The following is a 15,078-nucleotide window of genomic DNA, read 5'->3' as shown; positions in this document are numbered from 1 at the left end:
TCCCGTTGGTGTTCCTCCTCAATGTTAGCTTTCGTTTTCTTTTTCTTATAATATCTTGATCATTGTGATTGAATGTAATTGCTTGTCATTTATTTTTAATTTTTTTTGTGGATTGAATTATAGGTTATCCACCACCGGGATATCCGCCGCAACAAACTTATCCACCAGCAGCGTATCCACCGCCAGGATATCCTCCTCAAGGTTATCCTCCTCAAGGTTATCCTCCTCAAGGATACCCTGCTCAGGGATACCCTCCTCCTTATGCTCCTCAAGAGCAAAAGCATTTTGGTTGCTTACAGGGGTGGTAAGCTCCTCATTCTATACACACGTGTGTGTATATATATATATGGTTATATTAGGAATACTTAACAATTCAATTAAGCATCTACTTTTTAATAAAACAAATACATTTTTCACTATCAACATTTTTATATATTTTCCCCACACTTGAAAGACCTCACTAGGTCGACCATCACATATAAAGACCTCATTTTGTCAACCTCGAAGATAACTTAATCAAAGTATTGTATGACTATGGTCAGATAGGCCATACATGACCTACATATGACTTTATGTAACCCACAATTGTCTCATGGGATATGAGAGTTGTATAAACCACCGTGTATAATCTTAGAAAGACTCTCTTATTCTCTCGATACAATCTGTCAACCTAAGAGATAACCTTATCAAAGTGTTACATGACTACGAATGCATAATCAATACATGACCTATACATAACTTCATGCGCCCACACGGCTGTATAAACCACCCTTTATGATTGGGGACTTCCTCAATCTCTCGGCACAAGAAAATCATGAGAAAGAGGGAGTTTCCTCCTCCTCTTACAAGTCCACTTACAGCTTTCGGCTTTCAAACAAACTGCCATCAATCGTTAAACCCATATTTGATCATCAAAAAACATAAATAATTATAATTTAAACCCTTTGAATTCTAACTCTTTTTTTTTTTTTTTTTTTGCATTTGCAGTTTGGCAGCTCTTTGTTGTTGCTGCTTATTGGATGCTTGTTTTTGAGGAACCAACGTGAACAAATGGCATAAACTCAAATACTTCAAATCCTCGTTGTTATGTTGCAAAAAAAGCAAAAAAAAGAAAGAAAGAAAAAAACCCTCTCGTTAAGCATCAATAATTGAACCTTTGCGTGTATTTCAACTTTTTTTTTTTTAATAAAACGTAGTAGTATTTTCCATTTTATTTACTCTTTTTAATCTGAAAGTGCATGCATTTGAGCTTTCACCATTGTTTGACATGTAAAGTTCGATGAAAAGAAAAGAAACAAGCGGACAATCAAAGGTGTCCAGGAGTTGGGCTAGCTGGTCCGGCTCGAAGATCCACTTAAAAAGTGAGAGGGTTTGGACTGAGCCTCGGGTAAGGTTTTCTGGTCCAGCTCGACTTGAAATTGCAAAAAAGAAGAAATCATGTTGTTTTGTCACTATTTTGCTATCATTCCTTTATTATATTACTATTATTTTGTTGTTATTATTTAGATATTGTATTAATATTGTTTTATTGTTAATTTTGTTACTTTTTAGATGCATTTACTTACTAAGTTGCATCTATATTAGTATTATTTAAGTAAAAATAATTTTTAATGTATTTTCAATTTGTTAGAAAATATTTATTTTAATATTTGTAGTGCATTTAATGTATTATATTTTAATTTTTTAATATAAAAAATAAAATAAAAATTTTAATATAGCCAGGCCGGTTTGGATTCGAGTTTTAGTATTGTTATTTTTGTCGGGCTTGGACAAAAATGTAAACTCATTTTTTTAAATGGGCCCAAGCCTATCAATCGAGCCTAAAATTTGGTTAGAACCCAACACGACCCATGAACACCTCTTCCGATAATTTACTACATGTTAACCTGGTTGATTGCAACTGGATATATTATTTGTGTTGCTTAAAAAACATGTTTTCTACGTATTAATTAAGTATAAATATAATATAAACATGGAAAATATCATTCAAATGTTGACAATATCAGTTTGGTGGGATACAAGGTGGATAATCTTCTATCTAATACATATTGTGATCAATGTTGAAGCTAAAATATAACTAGTCCATAGGCTGCTTGGTTGCCTTCCCTTCTTGTTTTCGATGTCAACGATGTTTCAATGGCGATAACAGCGGCCTATGCCTCGGCCATTTTTGGACTTGCTATTTTGGTAATTGTAATTGCGGTGGTCGCGCCTAGCACAAAGCCGTCGTCGTCTCTAATAACTTTGGCCCTTCCCCTGTTGTGAACCTCATTGTAGCTGGCGTCGTAGCAGCAGTCGCCCCTACATTGGCGAACTCTGTGAAGAAATGTTTACCATTCTCGAATATTCTCATCCGAGATTTCGAAAAATTGCAATATTCTTCAACTTGTAAAAAGACAACCAAAGTTATTAAACTATTAGTAAGTTTATTTTTAAATCACTCAATTTCAAAAAGTTACAAAATGATTACTTAACTATTCGAAAGTTTTCATTTAAGTTACTGAATTATTTAAAAGTTTTTATTTAAGTCACTAGGTTGTTAAGTTTTTTTTTTTTAAATCCAACTACCGAGCTCCAAACGAAAATTTGACAATCGGTGCGGTGGATCAGTACCCATTGATGAGTTTCACATACCTTAGATCCAAGTTGATTTGACAATTAGTGTCGGAGATCGAAGAAGAAAGTTGTTTGGATTTTATTCGCGGATTCGTGACGTTCAAAGTTATTTTATGAAAAAAATTGAATTATAGAAGAGAAGGGGAATGAGAACTTTTTATTGATGCAGGCGGTGGGAAGAGAAAAGGTCAAACAATAGCGATTTTAACATTCTAATGACTTAAATGAAAACTTCTAAATTATTCAATGACTATCTTGTAACTTTTTGAAGTTGAATGACCAAAATATGAACTTACTTATAGTTTAGTAATATTGAGTGTAATTTACTCGATAAATAATGATGAAATATCAAGAAGTGTTGAATGCAATAATAAGGCATATAGCTTTACTTGGGAGATAAGTCATGTTCCAGCATCATTGTGAGGTAATTACAAACATTGAAAAGATTAATAATCATGGATCGTAAAACAAACATGAAATGTATCTTGATCATATAAAAAAAAATGATGAAATCAAAATTGGTTTTGCTTAGTCTCTTCACTGCTCTTTCAACCCAATCTGCCCCGCTTTTGATGTAACGGTGGTGGGAATTGAGGAGGATGAGGTGAGAGTGGAGGTAATGGAGGTAGTGGCAAAGTGAGAGATGGAGGATTAAATTTATTATTATACCAAATTAACATAATGTGTAAATATTGAGGGTTAAATTTATTATTATACTAAAATTTGAACTACCACATCATCTCCCCATCACAAAGTTAATCAATTTTAATGAAATTGGATAAAAAAACAACAAAGGCGATTAGATAGATGATTATTTTATAACTTTTTATATTTAAATGATCAAAAGAAATTTAAGGCTAGTTTAGCAATATTTTTTAAGAGTGCTTTTGAAAAGTGATGTGGAAAAGTATTTTGAAAAGTTTGGTTTAAAATTTAAGTGTTTAGCATTACTATCAAAAATAAAAAATATTTTTGAGAAATAAAATGTCCATTTTAGACGTGTTCTTGTCAAGTAACAAATATGCATTTAAATAATATTTAAATTAGTTAATATTATTATATTTTAGTAAGAATATAAAATTTATTATAACTTGTTGTTAATATTTTAATATATGAAATATAAATTTTAAATATTTTAAGTAATAAATATTAATTATTTATAAAATTTAATTAGAATATAAAAAATATATTTTAATATTTAGATATAACCATTAAATTTTTGTAATTAGTATTTTAAAAAATATTTTTTTTATTTTTAATTAATGATTTTAACACATTTGTAATTAAGCACCAAGAAAAAAGGGAAAGTACTATCTTATTGGAGGAGTCAAAAAGTAATTAAGCACCAAAAGTGCTTTTGGGAGAGGAAAAATAAAAAAATTTAGTTTCTCCTTTTCAAAGTGCTTTTGAAAAATTTCAGCCAAAAACAGCTTGTTTAGCACAATTTTTCTTTCAAAAGTGCTTTTGGAGCCAGAAGTATTTTTTTTAAGCACTACTAAACAAGCCCTTAAGCATAGTTGGGTGACTTGCTATGAATGAAAAAAAAAATTCTTCCTAATTTTCCATCTTTCTTACCCAACACACAAATAGAAAGAAAAAGTAGAGTATTTTTTAAAGGTTAAATTTTGTTATTAGTCTCTATATATTATGCGTAAGCTGCGAGTTTTATTTTATACTTTAATTTGATCATTTTATTTCTCATACTTTTCAAAATTTTAAAATTTCAATTATGTCTTAACAATAACTTTTTCAAATTTTAAAATTTCAATCATGACTTAATAATAGTGTTAAATTTGTTGAGTTATACTATTTTCAAAATCTTATGTATCAATCATATTATCACACGTGTAATGCTATATCAACTTGCTATTTCTACACAATAGTCACATAAAGCCCGTGTTATTTTTGTTTAGTTGATGTATTTAATGGTTATTATCTCAGTCAGGATTTAAATTTCAAAATTCGAAATGCATAGGGACTGAAAAGGATCAAATTGAAGAAGATGGACTAAATTTACAACTTTAAGGGCTAGTAGTAGATTTTGACCTAGCAAATTCAACTATTATAGTTTTATTCAATACGAAAATTTCAAAATTCAAAAAGTAAAAATATTAAATTTGACCGATTTGAAAAATATAAGGATTAAAATTAACCAAATTTGAATACAAGACTAAATCTACAACTTATGCATAATACAATGATTAATAGCAAATTTTGACTTTTTTTAAATTAAAAACAGAAGAACAGAGGGATTGAGAGCAAAGTTAGATCCTGAAAATAATTCTATGCACGGTTAAGATAACATATAAATATAATGTAATTGAATTCCGTATTTTAGTTTGATAGTCAGGATATTCACTGCCTCAAGTGTGGTTTAGTTTTAAATGACGTAAGTCATGTTGATTTTAGGGCTTTAACCGTAATTCAACAAGAAAATATAAAAAACAATGTTATTTGACAGGTAGGGATGAATTTGTTAATAATTACAAATCGGGTATTCCTTAGCGTAAAAAAAAAAAAAAACAACAGAAGGAAGACAAAAACTACAGAGAGATTCGCAAAAGATATGGCTTCTTACGAAATATAGTTTATTCTTGAATTTCCCCTTCTTATCACGTTATCACTCGATTTCTATTCAATCCCTAAGAAAAAACCCTAATTTTCAGCTTTCCTCCTCGATTTCCTTGAGGAAAGATGGGGACGAGCTTAAACGACAACGAATCATCACTTGCTCGCATCAAACAGTTAGAACATGGTACAACATTCTTTTAATTTATGCTATTGTTGTTGTTTTGCCCCATTTATTTATTTATTTATTTTTGAATTTGTGGTTTGTAGAGCGTGACGAATTGCGTAAAGATATAGAGCAATTGTGTATGCAACAAGCTGGGCCAAGCTACCTTGGTGTGGCCACTAGAATGCATTTTCAGAGGTTTAATTTTTATTTTTATCTCGATATTTGATTGATAGATTCATTTTTTTTGTTTCTTTTTCCTTTTTTTTTCTGGGTTTGTTTATCGAAAAATTAATGCCCTATTAGGACAGCTGGATTAGAGCAGGAGATTGAGAATTTGAGAAAGGAATTAGCTGCTTGTGTCCGGAATAACCAAAATCTTCAAGAGGAGCTTTGTGAAGCTTATCGAATTAAAGTATGTTTTTCTTTTTCGTTCTCAGTTATGTTATTTTGCCTTAACCTCTTGTACGAGTTGATGTGATTGCTTTCTTGTTTACAGACTCAGCTGGCTGATCTACATCGTGAGGAGGCTGCTAAGGTATTTCCCTTGTTTCTCTCATTGTGTGCAGTTTTCGTTTTTGTGCTATTATGTTGCTTCATGTGTGTTTTAGTGAATGAATGGAATTCCAGCTTGGGTTTTTCATTTGTCTCACTAATTTGTTTCTGTTTCTTTATCCAGAATGTGGAAGCTGAGAAGCAGGTTAAGTTTTTCCAAGGTTGTGTGGCAGCTGCTTTTGCTGAACGGGATCATTCAATATTGGAGGTTCTTCCCATAATTAGTTTAAGCTTAGTGCGTTTGTGATTGGCCTCTTGTTATTGTATACTATTTTATAAATGTTCCCTGAGTTTCAAGATTCTACATGGATGGTAACAGGCTGAGAAGGCTAAGGAAAAGGAGGAGCTTATGGCTCAGAAGTTTAACGAGTTTCAGTCAAGGTATTCTTATATCTTTCTAGGAATCACTCACTTTTGGGTTTGGGGAGATTGCTGCCACTATTGTTGCTTTCTGTTTCATGTATGGTGGTGGGCTTTTGGAAGGAAAAATTTGGAGTGTTAAGAACATATATATGAACTCTAGAAATTATTTTATTTAAAATTTAAATTTCAGATTTGATCCAAATTGATTGAACTCTTTCATTTGGATAATCTTTGAACATTTGTAATACAGGATAGAAGAGCTTGCATCAAATTGTCTTGAACAGAGCAGATGTAATGATGCACTGCAAATTGATCTTGCAAAACAGAAAGAGGAAAATGAAACTTTAACGAAGGTAACAGTTAGAATTCTTTATGTTGTTATCTTGAGCTGATTTCTTAACTAAGAGTTGTGCCTTCTTGAATTAATATTATTGTATACGTTACATAGTGATTTTGTTGGTATTGATACCAAAGATGGTTGATAACCTACTTTGATCCTGTCTCCATGCTATCCAGAAGATGTGATTTAGGTTGAATAGATTAGATTATAGATCATTTTACTCTATTTTGGTTCTTGAGAATTGATTTGTTTGCTTGGAACTACAATAATTGCTTGTATTCTCTTTATGGATTGAAAATTATCTTTTTAAAAGTTTTCTCCTAATACAAGGTTGGGGGGGGGGGGAAGAGACAAGAAAATAAAAGAAGGATACTAATAAGAAGCAATGCCTCCCGGAATAGTGCCACATGCACCTTGTCATTTTTTGTTACGGATCACAGCCTGCTTCACATATTACCTTGATAGTTCCTACCACTAGCATTATTATTGCTTTACTAGTTAGTCTATTTACCATTTAGCCTTTTTCTTCAAATGAAAACTGAATGGCTTTATTTCAGGGTCGCACTGTCTTTTACATGATCTTTATTTGCTGTTTTTCTTTGTTCCTTTAACTTTATTACTTTAAAAGGGCTTACGCATTTTCTTACCTTTTGTAAATTTGGGACAGGTTATCAACAAGTTTTATGAGATCAGGCAAGGAACTATTGGGGAAGTAGAGGATGCTAGTTTGGATGATAAATGTGCTTGTCTTTTACATGATCCTGGAGAAATGTGGAGTTTCAATGATTCTTCCACCGCTAAATACATTGTGAGTTCCATTAAATTCTAAATGTTTCTCTATTAGGTTTTGCAGTGACCTTATTGTAAATAATTTAAATTAACATTATATAATGTCTTTTCTTAGTTCCCCCCTCCCCCATTATTTAATATCTAGTATTTCCTTGTTACTTTGGACTATTAATGCTATGGACAAAGGTGCCTAGATGTCTATGATTTTTTGAACTCCAAAATTAAACGTTAGAATCCAGTATATTGGCTTTGTTTTGTTTTTTCCTGCTTGTGTTGTTAAAATAGATCAATTGGATACTAGATCCAATGCGCATGTTCTACATCACGTTTCCATATAATGTTAATTAAACTTGTCCTTGGCTGCCAAGACTAATATGGTGAGAGGCTTCGAAAAATTTTCAGATTTAAATAAAAATTTAAACTTTCTTTAGATTGAATTTTATTTCAACCTGCAACTTGAATAACTTTTCCTCAGACAGAGTTCATTGGAAGAAGAGCTGGAAAGAGTAAGGAGCTCTGTCGATGATCTTCGAAACAAGTTGCGAGTGGTATGAATTTGTTTGAGGTTCAAAGGCTTGCTTTACATGTTTCATATTGATAAAAATTGATTATTGATATATAGGGCTTGGAGATTGAAAATCATTTGAAGAAAAAAGTTCGTGGACTGGAAAGAAAGAAAGTGAGTCGTTACAGCCTTGATGTTTTCCTTTTTAATTTCTTTTCTATGGTTAAATCCTTGACCTTATGAATTTTATGCAGATCACTTCAGACAGAATGATTTTGGACAGGGTCACAGAACTACGCCATTATCATTCTGAGCACAAAGTTCAAATTATGAATTTACTTGATATGGAAAAATCACATATCAAAAGATTTGTTGAGCTAGTTGAAGAAAAAATTAGGCAATTTGATGCAAGAGGGCAAAATGTGCACTGTGTCCTCAAACCAGATGAATATGAGCATGTAGATGTACATCTAAGTACTGATGCTGAAGCCGAGTTGGTATCTAAGGTTTGTTACTTAGAGATTAATTGCTTGTTTGTTCTCTCTCTTATTGTTGCATTTATGTCAAAACCTAGTGCTATCTTTTTCTCAGGGCTTTGAATGATGCAGTTTTTTTTGAAAGAAACATCCTGAGTTGCTTAAATCCTCCAGTCCTAGCTATGAGTTATAGAAAGATAAATTGATTGATATTTATTTTTGGTTTGAGTATTTTTGTTTCATTTTATGTTTTCTTTTGGTGTTTTATTTTGAGTATTGACTTTGTTGTCTTTTGAAGCTAAAGCATTTGCTTTTGGAAGTTCTAATTTTTCAGGAATAGCAACTGCAGACTGACAGAAAAAAGAACTTTTCTCACTAACGTTTTTTGAAGAAAGTTACATGAACCTGTTATGTTAAAACCCATATTTTAACTTTGACAAATTTTGACCAACTAAAAACCATTCATATTTATAGCATTTACTAAGGGCGCGTCTAGATGTAAGGATGCTGGCTGTGGTTATTATTTCACTGTCATTGTACCATGTAGTTTCAAGTTGTGATTTCTATTTACATCTGTCATATTTGTAGGGGGATATGCTGAATTTAAATATTGCTGAGACTAAAGCTCATGCCGCAGAAGCCCTTGCACAGGCATTGCAAGAAAAGGTTTTAGACGTATCTTCTGTCTATAGTCTGGTTTCTGGTAATTTGTACATTTCTATTTATATCCATCATATTTTGTAGAGGGATGTGCTGGATAATATTGCTGAGAGTAAAGGTGATGCCTCAGAAGCCCTTGCACAGGCATTGCAGGAAAAGGTTTCAGACGATTCTTCTGTCTATAGTCTGGTTTCTGGTAATTTATACATTTTGTTTTCTCATCCTTTAAATCTTCTGTCAGGTGGCAACACTGTTACTTTTATCACAGCAGGAAGAAAGACATTTACTGGAGAAAAATATTAATGCAGCTCTTCAGAAAAAAGTAGATGAGCTTCAGAGAAATTTGCTTCAAGTAACTTTCTCAGTTCAACTTCTGATTGATTCACATTTTATTTTCTGTAGTCATTTGTTACTGCACATAAATGAATGATCATATTTTTCCTGACCTAACATTTAGTGTGTGACTTTGCTTAGAGGCCTTAATACTACGGACTAGATTTATGAGGTCTATTTGGTTCAAGTCCATGGGACCTTTTAGAAAAAAAAAATGACGAGTTTCAAGAAATACTATCTGTTGAAGACTTGGAGGATTTTGTTACATTTCCTTCTTGTATGGGAACAACAAGTCTCCTCATTTGGTCTTCAGCATTGATCTTTAGTTTGAATTACTGTTATTTACAGCATACACTTTGTCCCTACTTGGTTGTTAAATGGCTTCTATCTTTAGTTGCATTGTACCCTTTGCTTCAAAATGAACTTTTAAGAAATTTGTTGAACTCAGGTTACCAATGAAAAGGTGAAGGCTCTCTTGGAGTTGGCACAATTTAAGCGGAAATATCAGTTATTGCAAGAGTAAGATTGTCTTCTTTGTTTCATAATACTGTTATGTTGTTATTATTATCTTATTATACATTTATGTTCTCGTGAGTAGCTCCAAGTTGGATAGTAATTATATCAGGCTGCCCTTATCATGAATAAATGAATGATTTAGATAAGGAATGGATTTGTCAAGCTTTTTTTCTGACAAATGATCATTTCTCAACAATTCAGGACAGGCAAAATCCTCTTCTAGTTGTCCTTTCTTTATTCACCTATCTGGAGATCTTTACTTTGTCCCCCTTTTTTCTTGGTTTCTTAAAGTTCTAGCATCTTATCTTTGAGCAATATATTTCTTAGAAGGTGACGCTTTGTGCAGGAAAATCAATAATGAGGTGAAGCAAGGGAATGTTTTGGCTGAAGTTGCTGACAGAAGAATTGCTACTTATGAAAGAGATGGAAAGCTAAAGAGTCTGCTAAAGAAAACATATTTGAGACGTTGGGTTGGTGCACCAGATACTGGGGGAAATGAAGCTGAAGCTTCGCCAAATAGCATGGATTTCGTTAGGTATCAGTAAATATCATGGATATTTGAATTGCATGGCATGCAACATCTGATTCTAAGATAGGTTGTTCTTATGCATGCAAATTGTAAAGTGATTTCTTCTACTTGTATAATGGATACTTGACATGGATTATGTTATTACTATTCTTCTTCTAGAATGAGAATTGAAAATGCTACACTCAAGGAGAGCATGGAAAGTTTGGACCACCTGACTTCTACACTTCATAGATTGCGTCTTTCACTTCTGAAGGTAATCTTTCAGCGTTTCTTCACGCATACAAACATAGTATCAAGAATGTTAAAGGCTTGCTGTTTCTTTGCTACGGACTTGGGTGGAATGTTATGTTCCATATATTTTAGATGGATGATTTGAAGCTAATTTGTATTCAGCTGTTATATCTTTCTTATTTTTTGAATCATATGACAAATAACAAAGGTATATTCGGTTTTCTAGGTAACAGAGTCGATAAATTCTAAAGATACTGATACTAATGCATCAGAACTTGATGAGATCATTACTGAGGCAAAACTTGTGAAGACAGCACTAGGCAGCTCCCTGCCCATTAGTTGGTCAGCTGAGGGAGATGGTGAATCTATTGGAGAAAGCATAGACACTGAGACAGGCGATATGTTTGAGGATTCTGGTGGTCAGAAAATAGATTCAGTTACTGCAGCAGGGTTTGAGATGCTGGATCTGCTAATACTTGCTGCTCAGGTATTAAAGGGAAAAAACCAAACCTGCTCTTTAACCACACCCTGATATTATTCTGGTACCTGCTCACTCTCCATTTCAACTTCGACATACATACATGCGGTCCAAACTGTTTGTATTGAACAATTAGGAATTGTTGAAGAAAACAAAGTTCTCGGTTTCCTCACCGCAGCCTGCAGGCAGGTAAGAAAAGCAAAATTTGTGCAAAATGGGGGATAATGATGGGAGGAATTACATGGCTATGTCAACAGTTATCTTTTTTATTGTAATTACTACATTACAATGTAAAAAAGGTGTTGTCAACATATAAAAAAAAAAGGGGGGGGGGTGTTTGAGCAGTATCTCCCCATCTACCATATATCTTTTGTAATTAACCTTTTTCTTTTCCTAATATACAGTGATGTTTGTTGTGTTAAGACCTTAGCCTTTGCCTTGTCTTGAAGCTAAATATGCACATGCACCTATATGATGGTTTAACTAATAGTATAGGGACTCAATAATGTTTCATCTGTTTCAAAACTGTATCAGACAATATGAGACATTTAATAATTGCAAAAATAATGTAATAAGTAAGCATATTTAAATACAATTATTTCATGTTTAAGTTTTAAACATATTTAATATTTTGTGGTACATGAGATGCCTACACTGACTACCAGCTACATTGTTGAATTAACACTCTTAACGCAGGTTTTACTTTTACAACCCAAAATCTGTGGGTCCACAAACATGACATCCCGTGAACCACATGTAAAGATAGTTTTGGTTGGAAAATTCTACCGTGTGCTCAAAAAATAAATGTTATCAGAGCATTAGAAATATTAGTATTGATATATTAGAAATTTTTGGTATGCATTTTTCTTTCTGAGTGTACAAATTTTGTAACTTTTGTTCCATTCTAATATCTATTATTATTAAGCAATTTTTTTGGGTAAACTATAGAAGTAGTTATTTTTATTTGTCTCAGATTACATCTTAGTCACTTATGTTTGAAATGTTACCTTTTAATAACTTATGTTATTGTTTTGTTATGAAGTGGTCACTCTACCGTTAAGCTCCGTTACCTCCCTAATGACGGTCCTATGTGGCAGTCCAAATAAGTTTTAAATGCCAACTTGGATGTCCTACGTGGTAGCTCAAATTAAATTTATTTAATTAAAAACCTATTTTCATCCCAACAACTGGACATCTAAGTTTGCTTTTAAAACCCATTTGGGCTGCCACGTAGGACTGCCGTTATGGAGGTACCGAATTTTAACGGTAGAGTGACTACTTTGTAACAAAATGATAGCGTAAGTGACTAAAACGTAACATTTCAAACATAAGCGACTAAAATGTAATATGAGGCAAACAAAAATGACTATTTTTGTAGTTTACCTACTTTTAATATTTTATATTTTAATAATTAAATGAATCATTGTATTGGTTTATACAAATTATAAACTTTTATTTGTTCAGTTTAAGCAAAGGATATAGGGAAAATAAATCTATCGGTTGATACAAGATGTGTTGATGAAAATTATGGCAAGTTCATTCTATGGTGGTGCTGAGAGCTACTAATAGTGTTCATGGAGAGCTTAGATTGGGTGGAGTTGATATAGGAAGAGAGTCTTGAAGCCTTTTTGGTGATGGGAGGATCTTATATAGAGAGGGAAGTATGGAGGGCATCATTAGGATGCTATAGATGAGACCTCAGAGTAAGGTGGTAAATAGTCTGAACATGGAGTTATAACAATAGTTCCTAGTTGGGAGGAATATTATAAAATGATTTTTGTCAAGATGATGTTTCTATCTTTTGTTTATGGTGATATGGATATTCTATTGTTGTAGCCTTGACTATTTGAAAAGAAAAGAAAAAAAAACCTTTTGAGCCTGTCAAAAGAATCTTGCCAAACCAGTAGAAGTAATAGTAGATGCATGTAGAGGTGATTCTAGTGAAGCAGACTTGAAGAGACAAAATGAGATGCTTGTATGCAAATTTGGCAAAGCGAGCCTAAAGAGGTAAAATAAGCAATTTAGAGATGAATCTGGTGAAGCAGACTTATAAAGAGGCAAAATGAGATGCCTTAGAGGCGAACTTGCGAAGCGAGCTTGAAGAGACAAAATAAGACGCCTAAGAGGTGAATTTGGTGATATGTGCTTGAAGATGCAAAATAAGACGTGTTGATGATGAGTTTAGCAAAGCAGACTTGAAGAGGCAAAATGTTTGGTCATACTGTAAATTTGAAGCTCGATAGAATCCTTTGTGATTTGGGAGAATTGGTTTGTATCCAAGGGGGAATTGTACACTACTAGACTTCAAGATTTTTTTTCGACATCCTTTTTAAAGGCATCAAGAGGGACAATTCATTTCTCCTTAACATTGGGATTCTTTTCCTGTTATCCCTTTTAGGGCATCAAGAGGGGCATCAAGAGGGGTTGTATCTCTCTCATTGGCATTAAGATTTTTTATCACATCTTTTTTAGGGCATTAAGGGGACTGTACCTCATTGTTTCTTTTTTAGGTAATGCCCTTGCCCCCCATCCCCAACATGATAAATTTGTCCCTTAGCCTTTTTAAAATTTATAAAATACAAATAAATATAATGATAAAATTATATCTGGGTTCTTTCAAAAATTTATTATTCAATTTCGGTCCCCTTAAATAATATTCTAGCTTTTTCCCTACCTTCAAGATTATGCATAAGTGATGTAGGGTAAGAATATCAAAATAAGTCTCTTTAGAAGAGCCTCAAGGACCACGACTAATGATAAAGAATAGTTAATATCTTTTATGAATGACAGTGGAATACCTTAGAATCATAATACTTAATTTTTGTTATCTATAGGTTGTTTTGGTGTGGTTTTCATCAATTTTTTTATTTTTTCAAGTGAATCTCGATAGCTTTTAAGACTTATCATTTTATCAAATGTAGCTTCTCTAGCATACAATAAGGATATTAACAACCTTTTCTCTTGACCCATATGCTTAATAGTGGATAAGCATTAATACAATAAATAATAACTTGAGTTTGAACACATGGTTGTTGTGTGTCCCTAGTGTGCAAGGGTTGCTCTTAGTAGTAAGCACTTGATGTGCAGAGCGTGACTTTGTTGGCAGCTCTTTAGTAGCAAGGCGACCCCTTTTTGTGGCACGAGGGTGACCCCTTAATAGGAGGGGGAGGGTCCTTTTTAGCGGCACGAGAGTAACCCCTTAATGAGAAGGGGAGGCTCCTTTTTAGCGAACTTTTTCTAGTTAGTCTCTTTTTTATTTAGCCAAATGAACCCAAAAAATAATTATTTACATAAATAATTTTGGTTCAAAAATAATCATTTAAATGACCTGAAATAAACAATAAAATTGGGTTATGGGGACTAGATGGCCGGCACCACTATTTTTCTGTTAAAAAAATAATTTTTGGAGTATTAGACATTAAATGGCCGACACCCATATATTTTTTTCAAATCATATCATATTGGTATATATTTATACTAGTATTTAAAAAAAAATTTGGGATGCTAGCACACTGATGGCTAACATCCCTTTATCTAATAAAAAAAAAAATTTTGGGCATGTCAAATGTCGGCCAACAAAGGCCCATGCTGACCCAACAAAAGGAGATGACAATATTGCAACATTAACCCCTCCTCATTTTCTCATTTTTTTCATTTCTCAAGTTTGATTACAAATTTTATATTTTAAAATAATATTAGACTATTTATCATGTTGTTAATTATTATCGCATCATTCATATTATTATTAAATTTAAAAATTAATTTAAATTTTAATATGCACAATTAAATTAGATTTTTTCCATAAAATTAGAACATATTTTAATGATTTTATCTTTTATAATAATACAAATAAACATTGCTAAATTATTGTTTCTTTTATTTTAAAAATAATGTGTAATATATTTATAAATTTAGAAACAATTAAATAGTATTTAAAATTAATTTTAAATAGA

At 32.4% G+C, this 15,078-nt stretch overlaps 1 protein-coding gene across 1 annotated transcript; it reads left to right on the top strand.

Annotated features, from left to right (window-relative positions):
* Positions 1 to 5,124: 5,124 nt before the first annotated feature.
* LOC105780339 (uncharacterized) lies at positions 5,125 to 11,547 on the top strand. The gene is made up of 18 exons (XM_012604606.2): positions 5,125 to 5,371; positions 5,455 to 5,548; positions 5,657 to 5,765; positions 5,850 to 5,888; positions 6,030 to 6,113; positions 6,225 to 6,286; positions 6,519 to 6,621; positions 7,276 to 7,416; positions 7,877 to 7,945; positions 8,020 to 8,076; positions 8,157 to 8,408; positions 8,967 to 9,044; positions 9,123 to 9,197; positions 9,280 to 9,390; positions 9,820 to 9,890; positions 10,234 to 10,422; positions 10,576 to 10,669; positions 10,874 to 11,547. Exons 1-18 carry the CDS (start codon positions 5,311 to 5,313, stop codon positions 11,177 to 11,179), a joined length of 1,995 nt encoding a protein of 664 aa, XP_012460060.1. The 5' UTR covers positions 5,125 to 5,310; the 3' UTR covers positions 11,180 to 11,547.
* Positions 11,548 to 15,078: the final 3,531 nt, after the last annotated feature.

This window comes from Gossypium raimondii, chromosome 4 (genome assembly GCF_025698545.1).
Source record: "Gossypium raimondii isolate GPD5lz chromosome 4, ASM2569854v1, whole genome shotgun sequence".
NCBI lineage: Eukaryota > Viridiplantae > Streptophyta > Magnoliopsida > Malvales > Malvaceae > Gossypium > Gossypium raimondii.
This window is presented reverse-complemented; position numbering and strand designations above follow the sequence as displayed.